This window comes from Melospiza melodia, unplaced genomic scaffold (genome assembly GCF_035770615.1).
Source record: "Melospiza melodia melodia isolate bMelMel2 unplaced genomic scaffold, bMelMel2.pri scaffold_18, whole genome shotgun sequence".
Taxonomy (NCBI): domain Eukaryota; kingdom Metazoa; phylum Chordata; class Aves; order Passeriformes; family Passerellidae; genus Melospiza; species Melospiza melodia.
Window position 1 is genome coordinate 12224426 of NW_026948525.1, and position 24405 is coordinate 12248830.

At 52.8% G+C, this 24405-nt stretch overlaps 1 protein-coding gene across 1 annotated transcript in view; it reads left to right on the forward strand.

Annotated features, from left to right (window-relative positions):
- The window catches only part of LOC134433444 (zinc finger protein 271-like), a gene marked incomplete at both ends in the record, with an annotated part of 174067 nt that overhangs the window by 49081 nt on the left and 100581 nt on the right, over positions 1-24405 (forward strand). The window contains one exon of the mRNA XM_063182293.1: positions 19223-19846. Within this exon, the coding sequence (XP_063038363.1) occupies positions 19223-19846 (624 nt within the window). The remainder of the gene's footprint in view (positions 1-19222; positions 19847-24405) is intronic.

The window sequence follows — 24405 nt, forward strand, 5'->3', positions numbered from 1 at the left end:
AGAGCTCACTTGCTCCCGTGATGTGTGCCGGCTGGGAATCCCGCTGTGGGTCCCCGTCCTGGCACAAACACGGTTTCCCCAATGGGTGAACCCCATTCACAAGTCCCCAAAAACCCTTCAGTCTTATGTGTCCTGCCGGCTATGGGGTCCTTGTCTATGGGATCCCCGCTTTCCTCCCCGCCATGCGTGCCACTGTTCCTTTTTCCTTTCTACTGTCCAATATCCTGATGCTTCAAGGGACCAGGATGGATCCAGTATATTACTAATATGAAGCTCACTTTCATACACCAGAATTACAGAGTCACAATCTGGCCAGAATCAGTTATGTGGATGGTACCCACCGCTCTTCCCCTCTTTTCATTATCCAGTCTCCTGGTGTCTTTGGGCTTACAGCCTGCAACCACTGGTGGAACTGGGAGAGTCCGACAGACTACGCCCAATCTGTAGCGGGGGGCGCCCCTTTTGAAAACTCCTAAGCCCACCAGGTGTATTTCCTGGACAAGTCCCCATTTGTGAGAAATGATGCTCACTTCCAAAAATTTAAAAGGATTATTAAAACCTTCTCAAAAAATACAACAGAAGACTGAATACAGAAAATATAACGGCACTGGGAGCAAAGGATTTTTTCCCACTATGTGCTTGTCCACACAATGGATGTTTCACCTTTTAACCCTTTAGCCCCTCTCAAATCTTGTTAATCAACTCTTTCTTCACTGTCCAGTGGTGGAGGTCACTTCCTTACATCTTGATTGACAGTCAGGTGTTGCCATAGTAACAAGCCAACCCTCCCAAATACCCCAACTACCAGGTAACCTTGTGATAACAACACAAGGGGGTGTAAAACATAATTGTAAATCTATAAAACTTGTCTTAACATATCCATAATATCTGCCTTTTAATTGTGAGACTCAACCATCGCATTACTCATCTATCACACAATTATATCAAAACTGCTTCCTGTTCCACCCTGACTGTCCCTGCAGAGGAACGGGGCATTTTTCATGCACTTCCACAAGGTCAGGCTACTCATTTCATGGTGAGTCTGAGATGGAAATGGCCATAATAAGAAGGAGAAAAGCAAAAGGAAATGGATTGGAAAATCTTAGAAAAAATTACCCTTCTTACAGGCAAGGTTCACCAAGTCATTCCCTGCATTTCTCCTTTTCAGATCCTTTCAGTCTTCTACTCTGGGAGATGCAGCTTGTTCTGCTGCTTATCATGAACCTATTGTTTTCATGCTCTTGATTTATACCAGCACAAGAGATGTACAATCATCTAAACTGAAAACAGAAAGAAACTGCCTCTGACAATCAATTTTCATGTTCTAGATCACTTTCCAGGTGTCTGTGGAGATGTGTGAATGATTATCACACAACTCTCCATTTCCGGCTGCAGCTTCTGGAGATTCTTTCTCTGAATTCAGTCAGGGTTGCATTCCCCAACAAGTCTTGGTACCACATCCTGTTTTCCAAGGTTGGAACAGTCACAATGAAAACCTCACCAACAGCACAACTCCCCAGTCCACCAGGAAAAGAAAGGACAAGTTGTCCAGTTCTCTAAACCTTTGTCTTGCTTTGCTGCAAGAATCCTGCTGCACGGACAGTGCTGAAAGCCAAGAGAAGCTGCAGTTGGGGACACATCTTGTGACAGGAGCTTGACCTCATTTCCTAGGAAAGGTTCTTGAAAAGAGCAGACAGGACTGTGGAGAAGATTCCTGGAAAACTGAAACAGCTTTCCAGAAGTGCAATGAAAATGGAAAGAAACCATCTGAAATGTTTTCCTCTCTTTATTTCCATGTTCCCCTTTTCCATCTTGCACTACTTTCCCATCCACTTAATTCCAAATGGATCTCACCTCTAAGATCGATGACTTGGCGAGTTTTAGACACTCTAAAATACCATGACCTACACACAGTTTGCCTTCCCGTTTTTGTTGGAAAGCAATGCTGGAGTCATCAGTGCAGTGCTTGGGTCGGGCACGAATCCTGCAGGCAGGAATGTGCCCTGCCAGTGTGTGACCCTCAGCAGGGACAATGCTCAGCAATCCTGCAGGCAGGGAATGTGCCCCGGCAGTGTGTGACCCTCAGCAGGGACAGTGCTCAGCAATCCTGCAGGCAGGGAATGTGCCCTGGCAGTGTGTGACCCTCAGCAGGGACAATGCTCAGCAATCCTGCAGGCAGGGAATGTGCCCTGGCAGTGTGTGACCCTCAGCAGGGACAATGCTCAGCAGCGTTGCTGTGCTCCGTCTCCATGGAACCATGCCAGGAGCAGCTGCTGAGCTCAGAAGCCATCGCAGCTCCCGCCCTGCCCCAGAACCCCTTGGCAGGGTGGGCTCCTGCCCTGGCTCTGTGTGCCAGGAGCCGGCAGCGCTGGGTGCAGGGAGCCCAGGGAGGGCACAGAAACGCTGGGTGAGAAATGCTGGGGCACAACGAGATGGGCGAGTGCAGCCGGCCAGGGCAGAGGAGCAGCATGCACAGGGGGCACAGCCTGCAGGACAGATGGCCAAGGGGAGAAAACAACAAACTGCTCAGGAGGGTGGAGAACAAACTTCTAGTTGCAAACTTCAGAGAATGAGGTGTTTGGGAAATCTGAAAAAGCATTGAATTACAGTAAATCACTTGACAAAGCACTGACTTCGCAAACTCTAACCTGTCCAACTTGAAGTTATCCAGATTTCGAGAAGAGGAAGTCAGGAGAAGAGAGAGAGGGACAGAGAGATCCACAGTCAGTCTTGGGTCTCAGCTGCTGTGAGCTCCAGGGCCATGGGACGTGTCAGTGTCACACCCGTGTCACAGCCTGACCTGCTCTGGTCCCTCTCCCAGGTGGGGTTTTTGGGGTGCCAGGGGCTTGGCAGCCACTTTGGGGCTGGGCCAGAGGCTGCAGTGGCTGGGGTGGGGCAGTGACCACCCCACCTATGCAGAACTCTCCCTGCCCCAAACACACACTGGAGATGTCTGGGGCCGTTCATCATTTCTCTGCTCTCCAGCACTGAGGCAATGGACTCTGGCTACAGCTCTGAGATCATGCCCAAGGCAACCACCTCTGGCAATGGGGCTCCATGGAGCTGCTCTCAGGAAAGCCCCCAAAAGCTGAGGAGTGCCCCAAAACTGCCTCAGAAACATGAGATACCTAAAAATCTCTTCAGGAATGTGGATTAATAAAAAACTCACTCAGTAATGGGCTCCCCCTCCCTTCATCATCCCCAAACTTTGGCTGTGTCATTGCAGACCCCAACCCACCTCCCCAGTCCCAACCCTGACCCATCCCACCACTCCTGAACATCAACACCCCCTTCCCAAGCCATATTTCCCCCATTTCCCACCTCCCAAACCCCATTCCACCCATCCTGCCCCACCTAATGCCCATCTCAACCCTCCTGATTTGAAGCCCACTTTGCTCAATTCCCTTCCAACACCATTCCACACCAAAGAGTTGTGGAATCAAGGAATTTTGGGGTGGGATTGAGTAGTTTTAAGTGGCATTTAGGTGACAGATTGAACCCTCTTGTCTCTTTCAGTGCCAAGAAAGGGAAACAAGTACACCAAATACCCCCAAAACCCCCAAATTCTCCCAATTATCTCCCTGAATCCCAGATTCCCCTGAAACACAAGTAAAAAGTGAGCCTTTAGATGTCTTTGATGAATTTCTTGATTTTTACCCCAATTTTCTCTGTTTTAAAGGGATGAAGATGAATGCAAAGAAAATTAGGGCCAAAACAAAAGAATAACCAGCCCAGTGTCTTCCCAACATGCATCACAGAGAATGTAGAGTGCAAGGTTTCTGACCAACGTGGGTCCTCCCATGGGGGATGAAGCTGGAGCAGTGCATGAAGCTCCTCCTGCAGTTGGGGCACTCACAGGGCTGCCCTTACCAGTGACTCCGTTGGTGTTGAGTAAAGAACGAGCGGTCTGAGAAGCTCTTCCCACACTGGGGACACTCGTAGGGGCTCTCCCCAGTGTGGATGTGCCGGTGCCTGATGAGGGTAAAGTTGTGCTTGAAGCCCTTCCCACACTCAGGGCAGCGGAAGGGCCTCTCCTCTGTGTGAATCCGCTGGTGCAGGAGGAGATTGGAGCTGGTCTGAAACTTCTTCCCACACTGGGGACACTCGTAGGGCCTCTCCCCAGTGTGGATGCGTTGGTGGGTGATGAGGGCGGAGCTGCAGCTGAAGCCCTTCCCACACTCCCCACACTTGTGGGGCCATTCCCCTGTGTGGATTATCTGGTGGCGGATCAGGTGGGAGCTCCGCCTGAAGCTCTTCCCACACTCCAAGCACTTGTAGGGCTTCTCCCCATCATGAAGTTGCTCATGAGCCACCAGCTCCAAGCTCTGGCTGAAGCTCTGTCCACCTTCCTGGCTCAATGCGGTTCTTTCCTTCTCAGAGCAGCCTGGGCTGGGTTTGCAGCCCCTCCTCTTGTGGGATCTCTGGAACTTTTCCTCCCCATTGTAATTCTGCACTCTGGCACCACTAAAAACAGCCTCTTCCTCGAGGTTCTGGTGCAGGGATTTGTCCTCCCTGGTCTCCATCCTCAGCTCCTTCTCTGGGGAAGGAAGGACAAGGAGAGGATGGGATTTGCCTCCGTGCCAGAGGGAAGGGGAAGGAGATCCCCCCAGTGCATCCCTGGCAGGACGGCGTTGGCAGCAGGGTTGTCCTGCAGCTGGGGGCCATGCTGGGCTGGGAGATGGAGCAGGAGAAAGGGGGAAAGGGGCACTGACTTCCTCCTCACCTGCCTGGGTATCCTGGGGCATCTTCCTCTTCCTCGCAGCCTTCTCCTCCATCAGGTGAAGGTTTGGGAATGGGAAATCCTGGTTTGGGGTAAAACAAGGTGTGAATCCTTGGATTGGGAATTCCTCCCAACCAAATCCATCTCCAGAAGTTATCTGGTGCCCATAAAAATTTCCAAAAATCAAGAGTGAATTAAAAAAAGCCACCAGGAGCATCCCATTTTCAGTCTCATCCCTCTGGGGTTCTGGTGGTCCCCTGTCTCAGGGCTGCTGGGGATCCCATGGGTCCTGGGGATCCCTCTCTCCAGGGTCCTGCTTAGGGATGCTGGGGGATTTCAGGGTCCCCCACTCCAGCCTCCCCCCAGTCCAGTCACTTGGGGGTCCTCTCTCTTCCCGCAACCCTGTCCTGGATTAGGGCAAATTTGGGAGAAAACCTCCAAAGGGGTTTTCTCTAAAAAGCAAATTCAAGCAGCCACTCCCCCAACCAGATCAGGAAAAGACTTCCTCGGAGAAAAGGGGAAAAAACCTCTTTATTTAACAGGCAAAGCATTCATCAGCACAAAAAATGAACAACATTAAACAATAAAACCTCTTGCCGCTACAAAAGAGATGACAATCTCAGAAAGTCCTTCTGTGGGCTGTAGCTCTGCTCACTCAGTCTCTAATCAGTCTCATGTCAGTCCTTCCACTGCTGGAAATGCTGCGGCCCAGGCTCAGCCTGGTGGGCCACAGGTGGGAGCTGCCAGCGGTGTTCTGGGTGTTCAGTCCAGAGCAGGTTTAAACAGCTCCAAAGAAAAAGAAAAACCATACTCCAGGGAACTTCTCTGCCTCAGAGAGTTAAAACTAACGAAAAGCAAAGGAGAGCTCTGTCCTGCTGTCTGTCAGCAGACAACTGATACCTTAGGTTTTAAGTTTTTCTGTTCTGTTTTGGTGTGCAGCTTTTAGCTTTATATTAAGTGTTACTGGGATCTTTTCACAGAGTGTTGAAGACAAAACAATCATCTTCTAGCTGGAGACTCAAGGACAATCTCTTCAAACTTCAGGCCCAAAGCATAAACAACATGAAAAGAGGAGGGCGGGCAAGCAAGCAAGGAGGATTAAACTTCATAATTTGAAGCTATTAATTGGGCAGTTAACTCCTATATGCAAATAGACTAAAACTCATAAAAATGTGAGATCTCATGACCAAGCCCTCTTTTGCTCCCATCTTGGAGCCATCCAGGAAGAGCCACAGCTGTGCCTCCAGTACTGCCAGGGTGTGGCCTTTGAAAGCATTTCAGTAAAAATCCACTTTATTCCTATCAGCTCCATCTGGCCACTGTTCCAGCTCCTTAAGGCATCACAACAGTCCAGGAGCAGGAATGTGGAGGAGTGAGTGCAGTGTATGAAAACAAACTACTGCTTCTCCCTCCTCCCCTGCGCTCTCAGAATCAAACTTAAAGGTGCAGAACTCATTTCTGGGCTAAACAGACTGATGGGGTCCGAGCATCATGAAGTCACCCCAGGACACCCCTCTCAGGGTCAGGGGGTCCCGTCCCCGCCTCATCTCCGGGCTGCCGGGGGTCCCCCAGCTCCGGTATCGCCCCTTCCCCTCTCCCCGCCCCGGGGGTCCCCCGTTCCACAGCCCCGGCTCTCATGGGAATCCCCAAAACCAATGTCCCGCCCCGTCGGTACCGGGCCATCCCCACATGGACCCCCCGGACCCTCCCGAGGGGCGATTGCGGCTCCTCTCCCCGCGAAAAAGCTCCTCTTGGGGAGCCCGGGGATATCCGGGGCTCGAGTCCGGGATCTGCCGGCTCCGAACACTCTCCAGAAAATCCTCCCTGAGACCCCTGGCTGGAGCCGGGGCGAGCTCGGCCTCCGCCCTCCCCTGCGGCTCGGGGCTGGGGGCGATGCTCCCGGGGCAGGGGGTGCTGCAGGCTCGGCGTGCGGGCGCTGCGAGCGCCGCGATTCTCCCGCTCCTGCTCCTGCTCCTCCTCTCCCTCCTCTTCCTCCCGCATTTCCTCCGCTGCCAGCCCGGACCCCCCTTTCCCACCGCTCTGCCCCGCGGCCCCGCAGCACCGGCTGCTGGCTGGGGGAGCCCCCGATCGGCCCCAGGGCTGGGCAGGGGCTCGGGGACCCCCCCGGGGCGGATCCGTCCCCCCGGCCCGAGCCCCAAATTCCGCTCCGGGGCCGCCGGGCTCTGCGGGCCCGCCTGGCAACCGGTGAGTCATCGGCGAGAAATGCTCTGGTTGGCTGGAAATTGGTTAGCGCCTCTTCTGATTGGCTGGAATTCTGAAAGGCGCTGCGCCCTGCGGGTGTCCCCGAGAGCTGCGGAGTCCGGGTTGGGGCTTTTTCCTCTTCCTTTCGCTCTGAGAACATTTCTGATTTCTTTCTCTCCCTCGCTCCTTTCCATTTCTTGTTCAGTACAATCCGAGTTCGAGCAGATCGACAGGTTGCGTTCTCACGGTGTCATTTGCACCTTCACTCAGGCGTGAGAACGTCGGAGAGCCCCCCAGCCCCGAGCACCCTCAGCGGTGAGAGGGACACAGAGCCCCTGGTCCCCAGCCCTGCACAGGCATTGCCTGAGGCCAGAGGGATGAAGACTCCCCGAGCATCCCCCAGAGGGAGGGGACAGAGACTGCCCCGAGCATCCTCTGGGCTGAGAGGGACAGAGACTGCCCCGAGCACCCCTGGTACAAGGTGAGAGGGAGGGAGACCCCCCAGGCATTCCCTGGGGTGAGAATGATGGAGACCCTCTGGGGAATGGCCTGGGGTGAAAAGGACAAACGCCTGGGGAATGGCCTGGGGTGACAGGGACAGGGACCCTCCCCAGCCCCTTCCAAGCATCCCCCAGGGTGAGAGGCACAGAGCGTCCCCTGGGCACCGGACAAAATAAACTTTGCAGAAATCAAACTTAACTCTGCATAAAATACTTCAATGAATATTTGCTTTTCCCACAAGTCACGTAATGAAAACGCAAACAAATCCCAAAATTTTATAAACTGACAATAGAAGCTGTTTTGTGGCAAATCTAAATTCTATTGGTCCTGCACAGCTCCAGCTCAGCTGCTGGCAGGTTCCAATAAAATAAAAGTGGAAATTAGGCCCAATACAGAATATGAAAAGGAAGGGGAAGCTCTGTGTAGCTGTCGCAAAGGTGACAGGGACAAAGAGAAAAATTATTCTAACATTTGACAAAGTCGCCCAGCCTGTGAAAAAGCGTGACAGGGACCGAGACCTCCCCTGGAGGGGGCAAAGTGTGACATTGTCCCCTGTGTGTGTGGCCTTCCCAGGGTGGGGGTTTTACACCTGAGCCAGTTTGGGTAAGGGGGGTGGTGTTCACCCACCCAAGCAGGGATTACCCCACTGTTTCAGGTTGCAATGCAAGATGTAACCAAATGCATGTTTTCAATCACCATCTTCATCAACTGCTATAAACAGGTGGGGTAGTGTTCTTTATGGCTTCCATGACTCATCCCTGATAATGCTCTCCAGGTGAGATACGTTCTGCTAATGGGCCATTGAGTGCCACTGCAGGACTGATAAAATTCCATCCTCCCATTGTGGGATGCTCCGCCCAGGGGGAGGATCCAAGCATTCCTACATGGATATAGGCTGAGGCTTTCAACATCAGGAGCAGCTCGCCTACTGGATTCCCAGAGGACAAGAGCTCTATAGCCACCATTGGACCTTCAGAGGAGGACCAGACCCTTCTACAGGATCACTCCTTCGACAGAATCACGTTGATCACTCCAACAGGACTGCAGCCACCATTTAATAAGACTGCTTCCACCACCCTGCCCAGCAGGGTGTCAGGTTATATCCTGACTCTGTCAGTTTAAGGCAGTGTTTCTGTATCATTGCCTTGATCCTTATTTTGTTATTGAATTGGAATTCGTGCCCGACCCAAGCGCTGCACTTGTGGCTCCAGCATTGCTTTCCAACAAAAACAGGGGAAGGCAAACCTCGTGCAGCTCATGGTATTTTAGAGTGTCTAAAACTCGCTAAGTCATTGATCTTAGAGGTGAGATGCATTTAGAACTCATGGCATGGAGAAGTAGTGCAAGATGGAAAAGGGGAGAACAGAAATAAACTGAGGAAAACATTTCAGATGATTTCTTTCTATTTTCATTTCACTTCTGGAAAGCTGTTTCAGTTTTCCAGGAATCTTCTCCATAGTCCTGTCTGCCCTTTTCAAAAACATTTCCTGGAGAATGAGGTCGAGCTCCTGTCACAAGATGTGCCACCAACTGCGGCTTCTCTTGGCTTTCCACACTGTGCCTGCAGCAGGACTATTGCAGCAAAGCAGGTTTGGAGAACTTGACAACTTGTCCTTTCTTTTCCTGGTGGACTGGGGAGTTGTGCTATGGGTAAGGTTTTCATTGTTCCTGTTCCAGGCTAAGAAAACAGGAGGTGGTACAAAGAATTGTTAGGGAATACAAGCCTGGCTGAATGCAGAGAAAGAATCTGCAGAGCCTGCAGCCACAAGTGGAGAGTGTTGTGATGATCATTCCAACCTGTCACTGGACATCTTGAAAATTATCTGGAATGTGAAAATGCTCTGACAGAGGGAGTTTGTTTCTGAATTCAGTGTGGATGATTCCACATCTGGTGCCTTGGTGCATAAATCAAGAGCACAATCAGTTCATGATAAGCACCAGAACAAGATGGACCTGTCAGAACAGCCAACTGAAACAATCTGAAAAGGAGAAATGCAGAGAATGACTTGGTGAATTTTGCCTGGAAGAAAGGGGAATTTTTTATAATAATTATTAATACATTTTGGCTTTTGGTTTTCTTAGCAAGGCCATTTGCATCCCAGATTCGCCATGAAGTGAGAAGCCTGAGCTTGTGGAAGTGCCTGAAAGATGCCCTGTTCCTCTGCAGGGACATTCAGGCTTGAACAGGAGCCGGAGCCCTCTCTGGGGCAGCCTCCTCCGAGCTGGAAATTGTGCCATGCTGGGAGAGGAGGAGGAGGGGGAGAAGGCTGGCGCTGTGTGGCAGGAGCAGGAGGTTTAGGCTGCAGGACATTCCATCTGCGCCGCTGCCCCGCAATGGGCGGCCGTGCCCGGGGCTCTGGGCCTGGCCCCATGTGCGCTGAGCTCCCTGGGCTGGGCTCAGGTTCCCGCTGGGACTGGGCAGAGCCTGGGCTCAAACTGGGGGCAGCAGCAGTGCAAAACACCTCTGGGCATCTCCGCTTCCTGCTGCTGGGAAGGAGAAATGAAGCGAGTTGAGAAGTTCTGATTTCTGTTTCTCCTGATGGATTTTTAAATTTAATTCCACATTATGGAGGCAAATTCTGTGACAGCCTCTGTCAGTTTATTCTATTTCAACAACGCCAGCAACAGGGCTGTGTTTGAGTTCTGCAAATGTGGCCTGTGTGGCTTTAATTCCCCTCATCTTAGTGTTTAGGGGCTGGTGGGCATTCCAGTATCTGATGATCTTTATGCCTGTGACAAAAATACTGACTTCACTGTCATGAAAGCACCGTGGGTAGCACCAACTGAAAGAGGCACTTGCATTTTTATGGATAAAGTTCAAGTGGCAAGCAGAAGAGCGCCAAGAGCAGCCATGATCTGCAATTCCCAAGGCAAAGGCACCAGCAGCCTCCTCCTGTCACCTCAGGGTGAGTAAAAGAGTGTTGAAAACAGCGCTGGAACCCGATCCTTTCTTCCTTTGAGGGCTTACTCGGGGCAACACAGGCAGGCCCTGAGCAGTCAGGGCTGTGTGTGGGTGCTGGTTGCTCTGCTCCAGAATTGAGCTGGAAAAAGCCCTCGGGAGCCGAGGCAGGAGCAGGCGGGAAGGGGCCGGCGCTGCTGCTGCTCCTGGCCGGGAGCCCCGGCTGGGCCGGGCCGGCGCCCCCTGCGCTGCGGCTGCTGCTGCTGCCAGAGCCGGGCGGGACTCGGGGACAGGGACCGGACACGGGGGAACAGCAAAGGCCCGGCGGCTGTAGGGATGGTGGCACTGGGGCCGGGGCCAGCACAGAGCTTCAGCCTACAGTTAACCCTGAGGGAAACGCCGGGGAAAGGCTCCATTTCAGCCTTTCTGCACTTGTGGCTGTGAAGGGACTGAAATGAAAGCAGAACAAGTAGGGCCCAACCTGTTCTCCTGCCTTGGGTGGAGCCCCAAGCCTGAGGCTGAGAGGGGCTGTGAGGGGCTGTGAGGGGCCATCAGTCATGAGGTGTCATGAAGGGCCTTGAGACGCCATGAGGGGCAATGGGGAACTCGGAGATGCCTTAAGGCCCTGTGAGGGGCTGTGGGAGCCCAGGCCCCTCATGGAACCAAGGGTCCATCATGTCCCAACAGGGCCTTGTGTAACCAAATGGACCATGGTGACACTATGGAGCCTCATGGTATCACAGGTCCATTGTTACACAGCAGCCACAGCAGGAATGCAGAACCAAGGAGATCATTGTGACACTGCACAACTGTGCAAACCTGTGAGCCTACCAGGGAAAAGCCAGCAGAAATGCCCTGGAGAGACACACTGTAGGCTCTGGGCATTCCTCACAACTCAGGGCGAGGAAAGAGGCTTCCCCATGGTGCTCTGCAGCACTATGTTAATTTGTCCCAGTTCTGTACTCTCCCTTGGCCTTCTCTACCCCTTTAACTCTTATATGTTCATGTTCTGGTGAGTTCTCCCTTCCCTGTTTCCCACTGCTGTGTAACCCTACCCATCCACACTGGCATTTACTATTGGTCCCTTCCATGTGTACCGCCCCTGAACCCTCAGAGCATTGGATCCCCGGTGCTCTACTCTGCACCCTCTTTCCCTGTATTTGTACCCTGGACTCTACTTTGTTTTTGTCTTTGGCCCCTGGACACTTTCAGCATTTCTCTGTGTGTGTGTGTCTGTGTGTATGTGTGTCTGTGTGTGTGTCTGTCTGTGTCTATGTGCTGGTGCTCTCGTGGTTCCTACCCATTGGCACAAGAAACTCTGGGGGAAGGTTGTGTGCAGACCACCTGAGACTGTAACAAAAACTCCCTTTTTTCATTTACTTTGTGGTGGGAATGAACCATTCTGTCTAATAATGATCAGAAAAAATCAGAGCTGTATTTATATAAATTTATCTGGTATTCAATCTTTAACCCTGGGGGGAAAATTGCATTAAAGTTCAATTCCACGTGTCTAATCTTTAACACCTTTGACAAAGTCTGGAGATGGGATTGGATGCAACTGCTCCCAGTCTCCTCTCTTAGAAGGAATTTTAGAAGTCTAGGGGCCCTGCAGGGGTTTGAGGATCCATGGTGCCTGCAGTATGTAATTTCTCCATCTCATGTCTCAGCAGGAGTTTCTCCAAAAAAGAAATAAAGGTTTTGCCTGAAGCTCCCACTGTGCCCATGACAGGAACCCCTGTGAGTTTCTGGGACACCCCAGCTCTTTGGCAGCCTGGAGACTCCTGGGATGTCACCGTGGAGCCCCCGTGAGCGCCTGTGACAGATCGATGCCTTTGCATCACAAGGTCCCCTGGGATGTCACCATGGAATGGCTGTGACTGCCTCTGACCACAAGGCTCTTTACCATCCCAAGAAAGCCCAGGGAGGTCTCCATGGAGCCCCTGTCTGTGCCTGTGACATTCCAGCTCTGGAAGAGCCTGGAGACTCTTGGAAAGTCCCCACGGAACCCCTCTGAGTGCCTGTGACAAATGTGATCCTTAGCAGGCAACCATCACCAGGACCCTGTTGTTATGGTCAGTTTCCATGGCAACCATCCCCAGCCCCCTGTTGCTATGATCAGTTTCCATGGCAACCATCCTCAGCCCCCTGTTGCTATGATCAGTTTCCGTGGCAACCATCCCCAGCCCCCTGTTGCTATGGTCAGTCCCTTGGCAGCTCCATGGAGACCCCATGCCAGGGGTGGTTGCCATGGACACCAGCTCAGGCCTGCAGCCACATGTGGCCCGTTGCCATGGCAACCATTGGCAGCCCCATCCCCAGGCTCACGGGATCCCAGAACCACAGAATTGGCTGAGCTGGGAGGGACCCATCAGGATCCTCCAGTCCAACTGCTGGCCCTGCACAGGACACCCCAACAATGCCAGCCTGGGCCTGGCAGCGCTGTCCAAACGCTGCTGCAGCTCAGAGAGCCCTGGAGCTTGGACCCTTCCCTGGGGAGCCTGGGCAGGGCCCCAGCAGCCTCTGGGCAAAAACCTTTTCCTGACATCCAACCGGAGCCTGCCCCGACTCAGCTGCAGCCGTTCCCTCCACTCCTGTCCCTGGGCACCAGAGGGAAGAGGTTCCCACAGCCCCAGCCAGGGACCCGCTCCCAAGGCTGTTTTCACGGCCACCAGGGCTGGCACCAGCTGGGGTGCACAGTTTCCAGGCGCCGGGGTTCAGGAATGGGATTCCCCAATTTCCTGCCCCCGCTAAAACCACGCTGCCCTCACTGCCCTCCCGACTCCCATGGAAACCACAAAGGCAAAGATCCCGGTCTGGGATAAGAACAATTTTTTGGGAACAACAATGATATAAGGAACGAATGGAACAGAAACAATATTGATAACAGAGTGTATAAATAAAACTGTTTACAGGGAAAACTAAAACACAACTTACTGGGTCTGCCTTGCCACGTATTTCCTCCTGCCTGGAAAGCACACCCTTCTCCTCAGGGACAGAGAGAGAGAGAGAGAGAGTGTCCCTTTCCTGTCCCTGGCAATTCTCTGAGGTGGGAGTGAATGTAATGACACAGTCATGGCAAGACCCTCATGTTCTTCCATCCCACATCATGTCATTGGCAGAGGCAGGAAAAGGGACAGGTGTCTTCCTAGCATGGATCCGAAGGAAAAATGGATCACCAGGGCTCTTCCCAACATGGATCCTCCAACTATGGATGAAGTTGGGGCAGTGCACAAAAGTCCTCCTGCATTGGGGCATTGGCAGAGCTTCCCTTCCAGGTGCCTCCGTTGGTGTCTGGTTAAGACAGAGATCTGGGTGAAGCTTTTCCCACACTGGGGACACTCGTAGGGCCTCTCCCTCTCCCCAGTGTGGATGTGCCGGTGCCTGATGAGGTTGGAGTTGTGCTTGAAGCCCTTCCCGCACTCAGGGCAGCGCAAGGGCCTCTCATCCGTGTGAATCCGCTTGTGCCGGAGAAGACTGGAGCTGCTCTGAAACCTCTTCTGACACTGGGGACACTCGTAGGGCCCCTTCCCAGTGTGGATGCGTTGATGTATGACAAGGGCAGAGCTGGAGCTGAAGCCCTTCCCACATTCCCCACACTCATAAGGCCAATCCCCAGCGTGGATCCTCTGGCTGATCAGAGTGCTGCTCTGCCTGAAGCTCTTCGCACACTCGAAGCACTTGTGGAGCTTGTGCCCATCATGAAGCTGCCCCTGGACTACCAGCTCCAAGTTCTGGCTGAAGCTCTGTCCACCTTCCTGGCTCAGGGTGGGTCTTTCCTCCTCAGAGAACCCTGGGTTGGGTTTGGAGCACCTCCTCCTCATGGGGGATCTCCAGGGCTTTTCCTCCCCATTGGATTCTTTTCCCATGGAGCCACTCAAACCGGTCTCTTCCATGTAGTTCTGCTGTGGGGATTTGTCGTCCCTGATCTTGATCCTCAGCTCCTTCTCTGGTAGAGTAAGGACAAGCACAGGATGGGATTTCCCTCCGTGAAGAGGGATGGGGAAGGAGATCCCCACAGTGCATTCCCAGCAGGATGGCATTGGCAGCGGGGTTGTCCTGCATAGAAGGGATTTTCTGGGCTGGGAGATGGAGCAGGAGAGAGGGGGAAAGGGGCACTGACTTCCTCCTCACCTGCCTGGGTGTCCTGGGGCATCCTCATCTTCCTTGAGGTGTCTTCCGCCATCTGGCCGAGTTTTAGGAATGGGATATTCCAAAACAAGGGAGGAAAACAAGGGATGAGCACAATGAGCTTTGTACTGGTTTAAAGGCAAACCTGAGGAAGAGTCTAAGCCAGAATTCAAATTCAGTAACAAAATAAGGATCAAGGCAATGATACAGAAACACTGCCTTAAACTGACAGAGTCAGGATATAACCTGACACCCTGTTGTTCAGGGTGGTGGCAGCAGTCCCAGTAAATGGTGGTTGCAGTCCTGTTGGAGAGATGAACACGATTCTGTCGAAGCAGTGATCCTGTAGAAGGGTCTGGTCTTCCTCTGGAGGCCCAGTGGTGGTTCTGGAGCTCTTGTCCTCTGGCAATCCAGTAAGCAAGCTGCTCCTGGTGTAGCAAAGCGTCAGCTTATATCCAGGTAGGAATGCTTGGATCCTCCCCCTGGGTGGAGCATCCCACAATGGGAGGATGGAATTTTATCAGTCCTGCAGTGACACTCAATGGCCCATTCACAGGAGATATCTCCCCTGGAGGGCGTTATCAGGGCTGAGTCATGGAAGAGATAAAGAACACTGCCCCACCTGTTTATAACAGTTGCTGAAGGTGGGGATTGAAAACATGCATTTGGTTACATCTTGCATGGCAACCTGAAGCAGTGGGGTAATCCCTGCTCAGGGGGTGAACACCACCCCCCTTACCCAAACTGGCTCAGCTGTAAAACCCCCACCCCAAAAAGGCCACACACACAGGGGACAATGACACACTTGGCCCCCTCCAGGGGAGGTCTGTTTCACAGGCTGGGGGACTTTGCCAAATGTTAGAATAATTTTTCTCTTTGTCCCTGTCACCTTTGTGACAGCTACGCATAGCTTCCCCTTCCTTTTCATAATCCGTATTGGGCCTATTTTCCACTTTTCTTTTTTTAGAATGTGCCAGCAGCTGAGCTGGAGCTGTACAAGACCAAAGGAATTTGGATTTGCCACAAAATAGCTTCTATTATAAGCTTATAAAATTTTGGGATTTATTTGCCTTTCCATCACAAGTGACTTGTGGGAAAAATAAATTCAAGGCATTTTATCTACGGTCAATTTTGATTTCTGACAAGAAAAAACATTACTTTGTCTGGTGCCCAGGGGATGCTTGTGAAGCCTCTGTTCCTCTTGCCCTGGGAGATGCTTGGGGGGGTTTTTCCCTGTCCCTGTCACCCCAGGCCATTCCCCAGGGGGTCTCCATCATTCTTACCCCAGAGAATGCCTGGAGGGTCTCCCTCCCTCTCACCCCTGTGCCAGGGGGTACTCAGGGCAGTCTCTGTCCCTCTCAGCCCAGGGAATGCTTGGGGCTCTCTGTCCCCTCCCTCTGGGGGATGCTCGGGGGGTCTCCATCCCTCTGGCCTCAGGCAATGCCTGTGCAGGGCTGGGGACCAGGGGCTCTGTGTCCCTCTCACCGCTGAGGGTGCTCGGGCCTGGGGGGGCTCTCCGACCTTCTCACACCTGGGGAGGCCGAGGGGGGTCTCTGTCCCTCTCAGCCCTGCTGTGACCCCACCCAAACATCATCGGGCTCAGAGGGACAGAGACACCCCCAAACCCCCAGAAGGGCTGAACCTGGGATTTGGTTTGGGGCTGAGGATTTAGGAAGGGGCTGGAATTGGGGCTGGAATTGGAGTTGGGGTTGAGATTTGGATTAGTGCTGGGATTGGGGTTAAGGCTAGACATGGGATTGGCTTTAGGGCTGGGGTTGGGGTTGGGTCTTGGGATAGATGAGTCTGAAACTGGGATGAGAATAAATACAGAACTGTGAGTGTGTCTAAATGTGGAGTGAGACTGAGACCAGGATCAGGGTTTGGGATTGAGCTCACCCAGAGCCCAATGATGTTTGGGTGGGGTCACACCAGGGCTGAAAGGGACAGAGACCCCCCTGGCCTCCCCAGGTGTGAGAAGGTCGGAGAGCCCCCCCAGCCCCCAGCACCCTCAGCGGTGAGAGGGACACAGAGCCCCTGGTCCCCAGCCCTGCACAGGCATTGCCTGAGGCCAGAGGGATGGAGACCCCTTGAGCATCCCCCAGGGTGAGGGGACAGAGACTGCCCCGAGCATCCCCTGGGCTGAGAGGGACAGAGACTGCCCTGAGTACCCCCTGGCACAGGGGTGAGAGGGAGGGAGACCCTCCAGGCATTCTCTGGGGTGAGAATGATGAAGACCCCCTGGGGAATGGCCTGGGGTGACAGGGACAGGGACAAACCCCCAAATCCCTCCCAAGCATCCCCCATGGCGAGAGGCACAGGGACCCCTCGAGCATACCCTGGGCACTGGACAAAATAATTTGGCAGAAATCAAACTTGACTCTGCATAAATCACTTTGATGAATATTTGGTTTTCCCACAAGTCAGATGTGATGAAAATGCAAACAAATCCCAAACATTAATAAACTGACAGTACAAACCATTTTGTGGCAATTCCAAGTTCCACTGGTTCCTGCACAGCTCCAGCTCAGCTGCTAGCACATTCTGATAAAAGTGTAAATTCAGCCCAATACAGATATCATTAAAAGGAAAGTAAACTCTGTAACTGTCACAAAGGTGAACAGGGATGAAGAGAAAAATGATTCTCACATTTCGCAAAGCACTCAAGCCTGGGAATTCAGGAGTTATTTGGGAATTTAGCTACTTGAGCTGAGCTTCTTGTAGGACTTTTAGCAGCCTTGTGTTCCTCACCATGGGGTGAATGAACCTTGTCAGTCTCGCTGGTATCATTTGCTCCCTTTCCTCCTGTGATTTTAAAAAAACATTTCAAGGAAGGATGTCACAGACATTTTTTCATAAAATCCTCTCTTTTAGGATTTGTCCTTTCTGTGAAGCTGGGGCCCCAGAAGAAAAATGCAAACAATAATTATCTGCTGATTTGGAATGTAACAGGAGCATCTGTGATTGGTCTTCTGTGAGTGTTTGGATTTGCTGACCACTCACGGGAGAGTTGGTCCTTGCTTTCTGCTGGACACAGAACTTTGTTATTCATTCTCTTCTTTCTATTCTTAGCTTAGCAAGCCTCTGCAACTTTTCTCTTTATTCCTTTTAGTATAGTTATAATGTATTATATATCATATATCAATAAATCCAGCCTTCTGATCATGAACCAAGATTCTCATCCACTTCTCTCACCCTGAAGACCTTCATCAGGTTGCTGTAATAGAAGGACAACAAAATATTTTCTTTACTCTCCAGGCCCACAAAGGCGATTTACCTCATTGGTTCTCCCATAAGTCACTCAGAGAAATCTGCAGCCCAGTTTCAAAGAGTTCCTCCAGAGAGAACCACAACCTCCTCAGAGGAGGGAACCATGGTGTTGTCAAAGGAACTTGGGGTCAGAGAACAGTGCCTAAACTCACTGTGCCAAAATAATTTCACAGTCTGGTGAGTCTGGTTAAGAAAAGTGTTAGAGAGATTCCTCTGCCCCAATTAAGGTGATAATGAGACCAAACCCAAAATGAATTTTATTGAAAAGTAAATGGGATAGAAAAGGGGGGACAGGAAGGGAATGACAGGAAAAAGAGCCCTCCCCTGGGGCAGGGCAAGTGTGACATTGCCCCCTGTATGCGTGGCATTCCCAGGGTGGGGGTTTTACAGCTGAGCCAGTTTGGGTAAGGGGGGTGGTGTTCACGCCCTGAGCAGGGATTGCCCCACTGCTTCAGGTTGCCATGCAAGATGTAACCAAATGCATGTTTTCAATCACCATCTTCATCAACTGTTATAAACAGGTGGGGCAATGTTCTTTATCTCTTCCATGACTCAGCCCTGATAACGCCCTCCAGGGGAGATATCTCCTGTGAATGGGCCATTGAGTGTCACTGCAGGACTGATAAAATTCCATCCTCCCATTGTGGGATGCTCCACCCAGGGGGAGGATCCAAGCATTTCTACCTTGATATAAGCTGACGCTTTGCTACACCAGGAGCAGCTTGCCTACTGGATTGCCAGAGGACAAGAGATCCAGAACCACCACTGGGCCTCCAGAGGAAGACCAGACCCTTCTACAGGATCACTGCTTCAACAGAATCACCTTCATCTCTCCAACAGGACTGTAACCACCATTTACTGGGACTGCTGCCACCACCCTGAACAACAGGGTGTCAGGTTATATCCTGACTCTGTCCGTTTAAGGCAGTGTTTCTGTATCATTGCCTTGATCTTCATTTTCTTTTAAATTGTAATTCTGGTTTAGACCCTCCCCAGGTTTGCCTTCAAACCAGTACAAAAGACAATGTGCGCACCCTTTGTTTTCTTCCCAGAACAGGATTTCCCATTCCCAAACCTTGATTGGATGGAGAAGGAGGCTGTGAGGAAGAGGAAGGACACCCAGATAGGTGAGGAGGAAGTCAGTTCCTATTTCCCCCTCTCTCCTGCTCCATCTCCCAGCCCAGCACAGCCCCTGGCTGCAGGACAACCCTGCTGCCAAAGCCATCTTGCCGGGGATGCACTGGGGGAATCTCCTTCCCCTTCCCTCTGGCATGGAGGCGAATCCCATCCTGTCCTTGTCCTTCCTTCCCCAGGGAAGGAACTGAGGATGGAGACCAGGGAGGAAAAATCTGCATGGCAGAACCTCGTGAAAGAGGCCGTTTTGAGTGATTCTAACGCACAGGAATCCAACAGGGAAGAAAAACCTCAGACATCCCCCATGAGGAGGGGCTCCAAACCCAGCCCAGGGTGCTCTGAAGAAGAAAGAGCCACCCTGAGCCAGGAAGGTGAGCAGAGCTTCAGCCAGAGTTCAGAGCTGGTGGTCCATGAGCAGCTTCATGATGGGGAGAAGCCCCACAAGTGCTTGGAGTGTGGGAAGAGCTTTAGGTGGAGCTCCCACCTGATCAGGCACCAGAGGATCCACACCAGGGAACGGCCCTACGAGTGTGGGGAGTGTGGGAAGGGCTTCAGCTACAGATCTGTCCTTGTGACCCACCAACGCATCCACACTGGGGAGAAGCCCTACGAGTGTCCCCAGTGTCAGAAGAGGTTTCCGAGCAGCTCCGGTCTCCTCCAGCACCAGCGGATTCACACAGATGAGAGGCCCTTCCTCTGCCCTGAGTGTGGGAAGGGCTTCAAGCACAACTCGGACCTCATCAAGCACCGGCGCATCCACACTGGGGAGAGGCCCTACCAATGCGCCACATGTGGGAAGAGGTTTCAGACCAGCTCCAGTCTCCTCCAGCATCAGCGGATTCACACAGATGTGAGGCCCTTCCACTGCCCTGAGTGCGGAAAGGGCTTCAAGCACAACTTCACCCTCATCATCCACCGACGCATCCACACAGGGGAGAGGCCCTACGAGTGTCCCCAGTGTGGGAAGAGCTTCACCACCAGCTCTCACTTGACCAGTCACCAACGGAGCCACCAGTAAGCGATCCCTGCAAATGCCACAAATGCAGGAACAGCTTCATCCACCACTCCAGCTTCATCCCCCATTGGAGAACCCACATTGGGAAGAACCCTGGTGATCCATGTTCCCCATGATCCATACTGGGAAGACACCAGTCCCTTTCCCTGCCCCTACCAGTGTCATGATGTGGCATTGAAAAACATGAGGGTCTTGCCATGGCTGTGTTATTACATTCACTCCCACCTCAGAGAATTTCCAGGTGCAGAACAGGGACACTCTCTCTCTCTCTCCCTGAGAAGAAGGGTGTCCTTTCCAGACAGGGGAAATTGTGGCCAGGAAGACCCAGTGAGTTGTGTTTTAGTTTTCCCAGGAAACTGTTTCATTTATCCCTTCTGTTATCAAGATTGTTTCAGTTCTGTTTGTCCCTTAACTTGTTCCTGTTCCTAATAAATTGTTCTTATCCCAGCCTGGGATCTTTGCCTTTTGTGCTTTCCATGGGAGTCGGGAGGGCAGTGAGGGCAGCGTGGTTTTAGCGGGGGCAGGAAATTGGGGAATCCCATTCCTGAACCCCGGCGCCTGGAAACCGAGCACCCCAGCTGGTGCCAGCCCTGGTGGCCGTGAAAACAGCCTTTGGAGCGGGTCCCTGGCTGGGGCTGTGGGAACCTCTTCCCTCTGGTGCCCAGGGACAGGAGTGGAGGGAACGGCTGCAGCTGAGTCGGGGCAGGCTCCGGTTGGATGTCAGGAAAAGGTTTTTGCCCAGAGGCTGCTGGGGCCCTGCCCAGGCTCCCCAGGGAAGGGTCCCAGCTCCAGGGCTCTCGGAGCTGCAGCAGCGTTTGGACAGCGCTGCCAGGCCCAGGCTGGCATTGTTGGGGTGTCCTGTGCAGGGCCAGCAGTTGGACTGGAGGATCCTGATGGGTCCCTCCCAGCTCAGCCAATTCTGTGGTTCTGGGATCCCATGAGCCTGGGGATGGGGCTGCCAATGGTTGCCATGGCAACGGGCTGTGGCTGCAGGCCTGAGCTGGTGTCCATGGCAACCACCCCTGGCATGGGGTCTCCATGGAGCTGCCAAGGGACTGACCATAGCAACAGGGGGCTGGGGATGGTTCCCATGGAAACTGACCATAGCAACAGGGAGCTGGTGATGGTTGCCATGGAAACTGATCATAGCAACAGGGGTCTGGTGATGGTTGCCACGGAAACATCCCATAGCAACAGGGGTCTGGTGATGGTTGCCATGGAAACTGACCATAGCAACAGGGGGCTGGGGATGGTTGCCATGGAAACTGACCATAGCAACAGAGGGCTGGGAATGGTTGCCATGGAAACTGACCATAGCAACAGGGGTCTGGTGATGGTTGCCACGGAAACATCCCATAGCAACAGGGGTCTGGTGATGGTTGCCACGGAAACATCCCATAGCAACAGGGGTCTGGTGATGGTTGCCATGGAAACTGACCATAGCAACAGGGGGCTGGGGATCGTTTCCTGCTTAGGATCAGATTTGTCACAGGTCCTCAGAGGGGTTCCTTGGGGACCTTTCAAGAGTCTCCAGGCTATTCCAGAGCTGGAATGTCACAGGCACAGACAGGGGCTCCATGGAGACTTCCCAGGGCTTTCTGGGGATGGTAAAGAGCCCTGTGGTCAGAGGCAGTCACAGCCATTCCATGGTGACATCCCAGGGGACCTTGGGCTGCAAAGGCACCGATCTGTCACAGGCACTCATGGGGGCTCCACAGTGACATCCCAGGAGTCCCCAGGCTGCCAAAGGGCCAGGATGTCCCAGACATTCACAGGGGTTCCTGTCATGGGCAGATATATTTATATAAATATATTTTCTCTATTATGGTAATGATTAGACAAAATTTCCTTAATCAGAAATATTCATGCCAGGATGCAAGAGACGTAAAATATATTATACAGAGCACTAGGAAATTATTTCAAAGCAACTGTATTAAGGAAAATCTGTAATTAAGCAGAGATTTATGTCACTCCCCCAGACCAATGACCATGGGCAATTCCCTTTGGCTCAGCCTGCAGCAGTGACCTTCAGGGTGTCCCCACCACTGGGAGGAATCCCCACACCCCTCAAGAAGGGAAATGTCAGGAGATGCTGCCATTAAAATTTGGGATGGGGCTTTTCTCATCTGAAGTGCTGCCCTGTCAGTCAGATGTGCCCAGGCTGGGCCAGCTCAGCAGCTCTGCAGAAGCTCTCAGTGGTGTCACTTGGTTGTTCCTTTCTCTGGGGATTTTTCCAGCTCTTCCACAGCTTCCCCTCCCTCTGAGGATGTTGAACTTTGAGATGGAGGAGTCAGGCCGGTTTCAGCATTATTCACCCCCAAAGCAGTGTGACTGCCCTCCTTCATTGCTTACTGGGGGCTTTGCAAACAGGACCTTGCTGGAGTTGTTGGAGCCCATTGCAGGCAGAGCCTCCTGCTCCAGCAGGAACTGCCTTTCCTGTGCCATCAGCAGGGCAGGTCCCACTGCAGGAAAAGCCCCAGGCCAGCCCCAGCACAGGGAAGGGCTCGGGCACAAGGGCAGAGTGCCGTGCTGGGAGCTGTGCCAGGGAGAGCCTGAGGCACCAAAGGCACCTTGGCAGCAGCAGCTGCTTGCAGGCCATGGCCAGAAGCCTCCCTTGGCAGCCCAGCCTGGTGGCCACCACTGCAGAGCTGCTGCCTCAGGGCTCATTCCTGGCTGGGCTCTGAAAAGCCACTTCTGCCCCAGGAGCCTGACTGGGAAGCCATTGGCCCCAGCACCTTGGGGACAAGATATTAATGACAAAACTCTTCATGGCAGCAGAGCCAAGGCAGGGGCAGAGGAAAGGGCAGAGCCAGGCCCAGGGGACAGGGCTACCATGGTGATGGCTTTGAGGTCACTGCCCCAGCAGCAGCCTGGCTGCCCTCAGCAGACATTCTGGCCAGAAGCCTTGTGAGGGCACCCAGCACATCAGAGAACCCACAATGCAGGAATTCTGTCACTGGGGATGAGCGGGTTTCAATGGGAGAGGTTGCACAAAGCTCCTGCTCTTGGACAATTCCAGGGATGGGGAATCCACTTCTCTGGAAAAACAGCTGCATTTTCCTGCCACTTTCTTAATTGTAAAATATTTCCTCCTTCTAACAAATGTTATTTTGTCCCCATTCAGTTTAAAGATACTGACCCATTTTCTGTCACGGTAGGATTTAGGAGAAAATAACTAAAAATGCTATTTTTCCCTTTTCACAGACCTTGGAGAGGACTCAAAAATCTCCCAGAATGGGGTTTGGAGGCCTCATCACAAAACCAGCAGGGAGAGTCTGCGGCCTCTGTGGTCAGTGGTGTAGAGACTGAGGATTGAAAGGGAATAGCCTGGGAGGGATGGATGGGTGGTTTCAGAGAGGCTGGAGCTTTTCTTCATAGTAGGAATAAGACTGAAGAAGACCTAATAGCACCAAGTGCAGCTTGGGAGGTCCAGACTGAACACCAGCAGAAAGGAATTTCCCTGTCAGGGCAGGGCTGTGGTGCAGCATGTCCCCAGCAGGAGCCTGGAGCAGCCCCAGGCTTTGTGTGGGCAGGCAGAGGCAGGCAGGAGGCAGAGCTGTCAGCAAAGGAAGGGCCCAGCCAGGTGGGGCAGCCGGGGATATTGACAGCCTGCAGGGGCAGAGGCGAAGGTTTGCTCAGCAGCAGAGACACCTTTCCCTTGCTTGTCCCCACCTGTCATCACTGCCACCAGTGTTCTTCTCTACCTGGAACCTGGGGACATTTTCTCAGTCCTGTCTCTCAGATGGATCTATTTAAAGTATGAGAAACTTCAGTGTTTCACCCTCTTTTTGAGTCCCTGAGAAGGTTTTTGGAGCACACTTTGAGGGACTGAGTCTGATGCAAAGAGCACCAAAGTCCCAGAGGCTCATTAAAGTCCCTGTGCTGTGTCTGTGCTGCTGAGCTGGGCCGGGCTCCTGGCCCAGAGGCAGCTCCTGGCAAGGGCAGCGCTGCAGAGAGACAGCTCTGGCCAGGAGCAGCTCCTGTGCACAGCCCAGCAGGGCTGGGGCACTGCCAGGGCCCCTCAGGGACACCAGCAGGGCACAGACAGAGCTCACAGGGGCTCAGCACTGGCAGGGGCTGTGGGATGGCCCAGAGGGGGCTGTGTCACAGCAGCACCTCTGTGGCTGTGTCATAGAGGCACAGAGCAGCTGCGATGTCAGCAAGGGGCTGAGTGACAGCACAGAGTGGGCTGTGTGAGGTCACAGATTGGGCTGTGACATCACAGAATTTGTTGTGTGAGGTCACTGAGCAGCTACAGCGTCATAGAGGGGACTTTGTGACATCACAGAACAGGCTGTCAGATCATGGCATGGCTGCATGACATCATAGAGCTGGCATTGAGGTCAAAGTATGTGCTGTGACCTTACAGAGTGTCAGTATGACATCACAGAGAGGGTTTTGTGACATCACTGAGGGGGGTTGTTACATCACAGAGCTGGCTGTGACATAATAGAGTGTGAGGCCATAGAGCAGATCCTGCCATCTTAGAAGGTGGCTCTGTGACATCAGGGAGTGGGCTGTGACAACACTGGGTGGCTG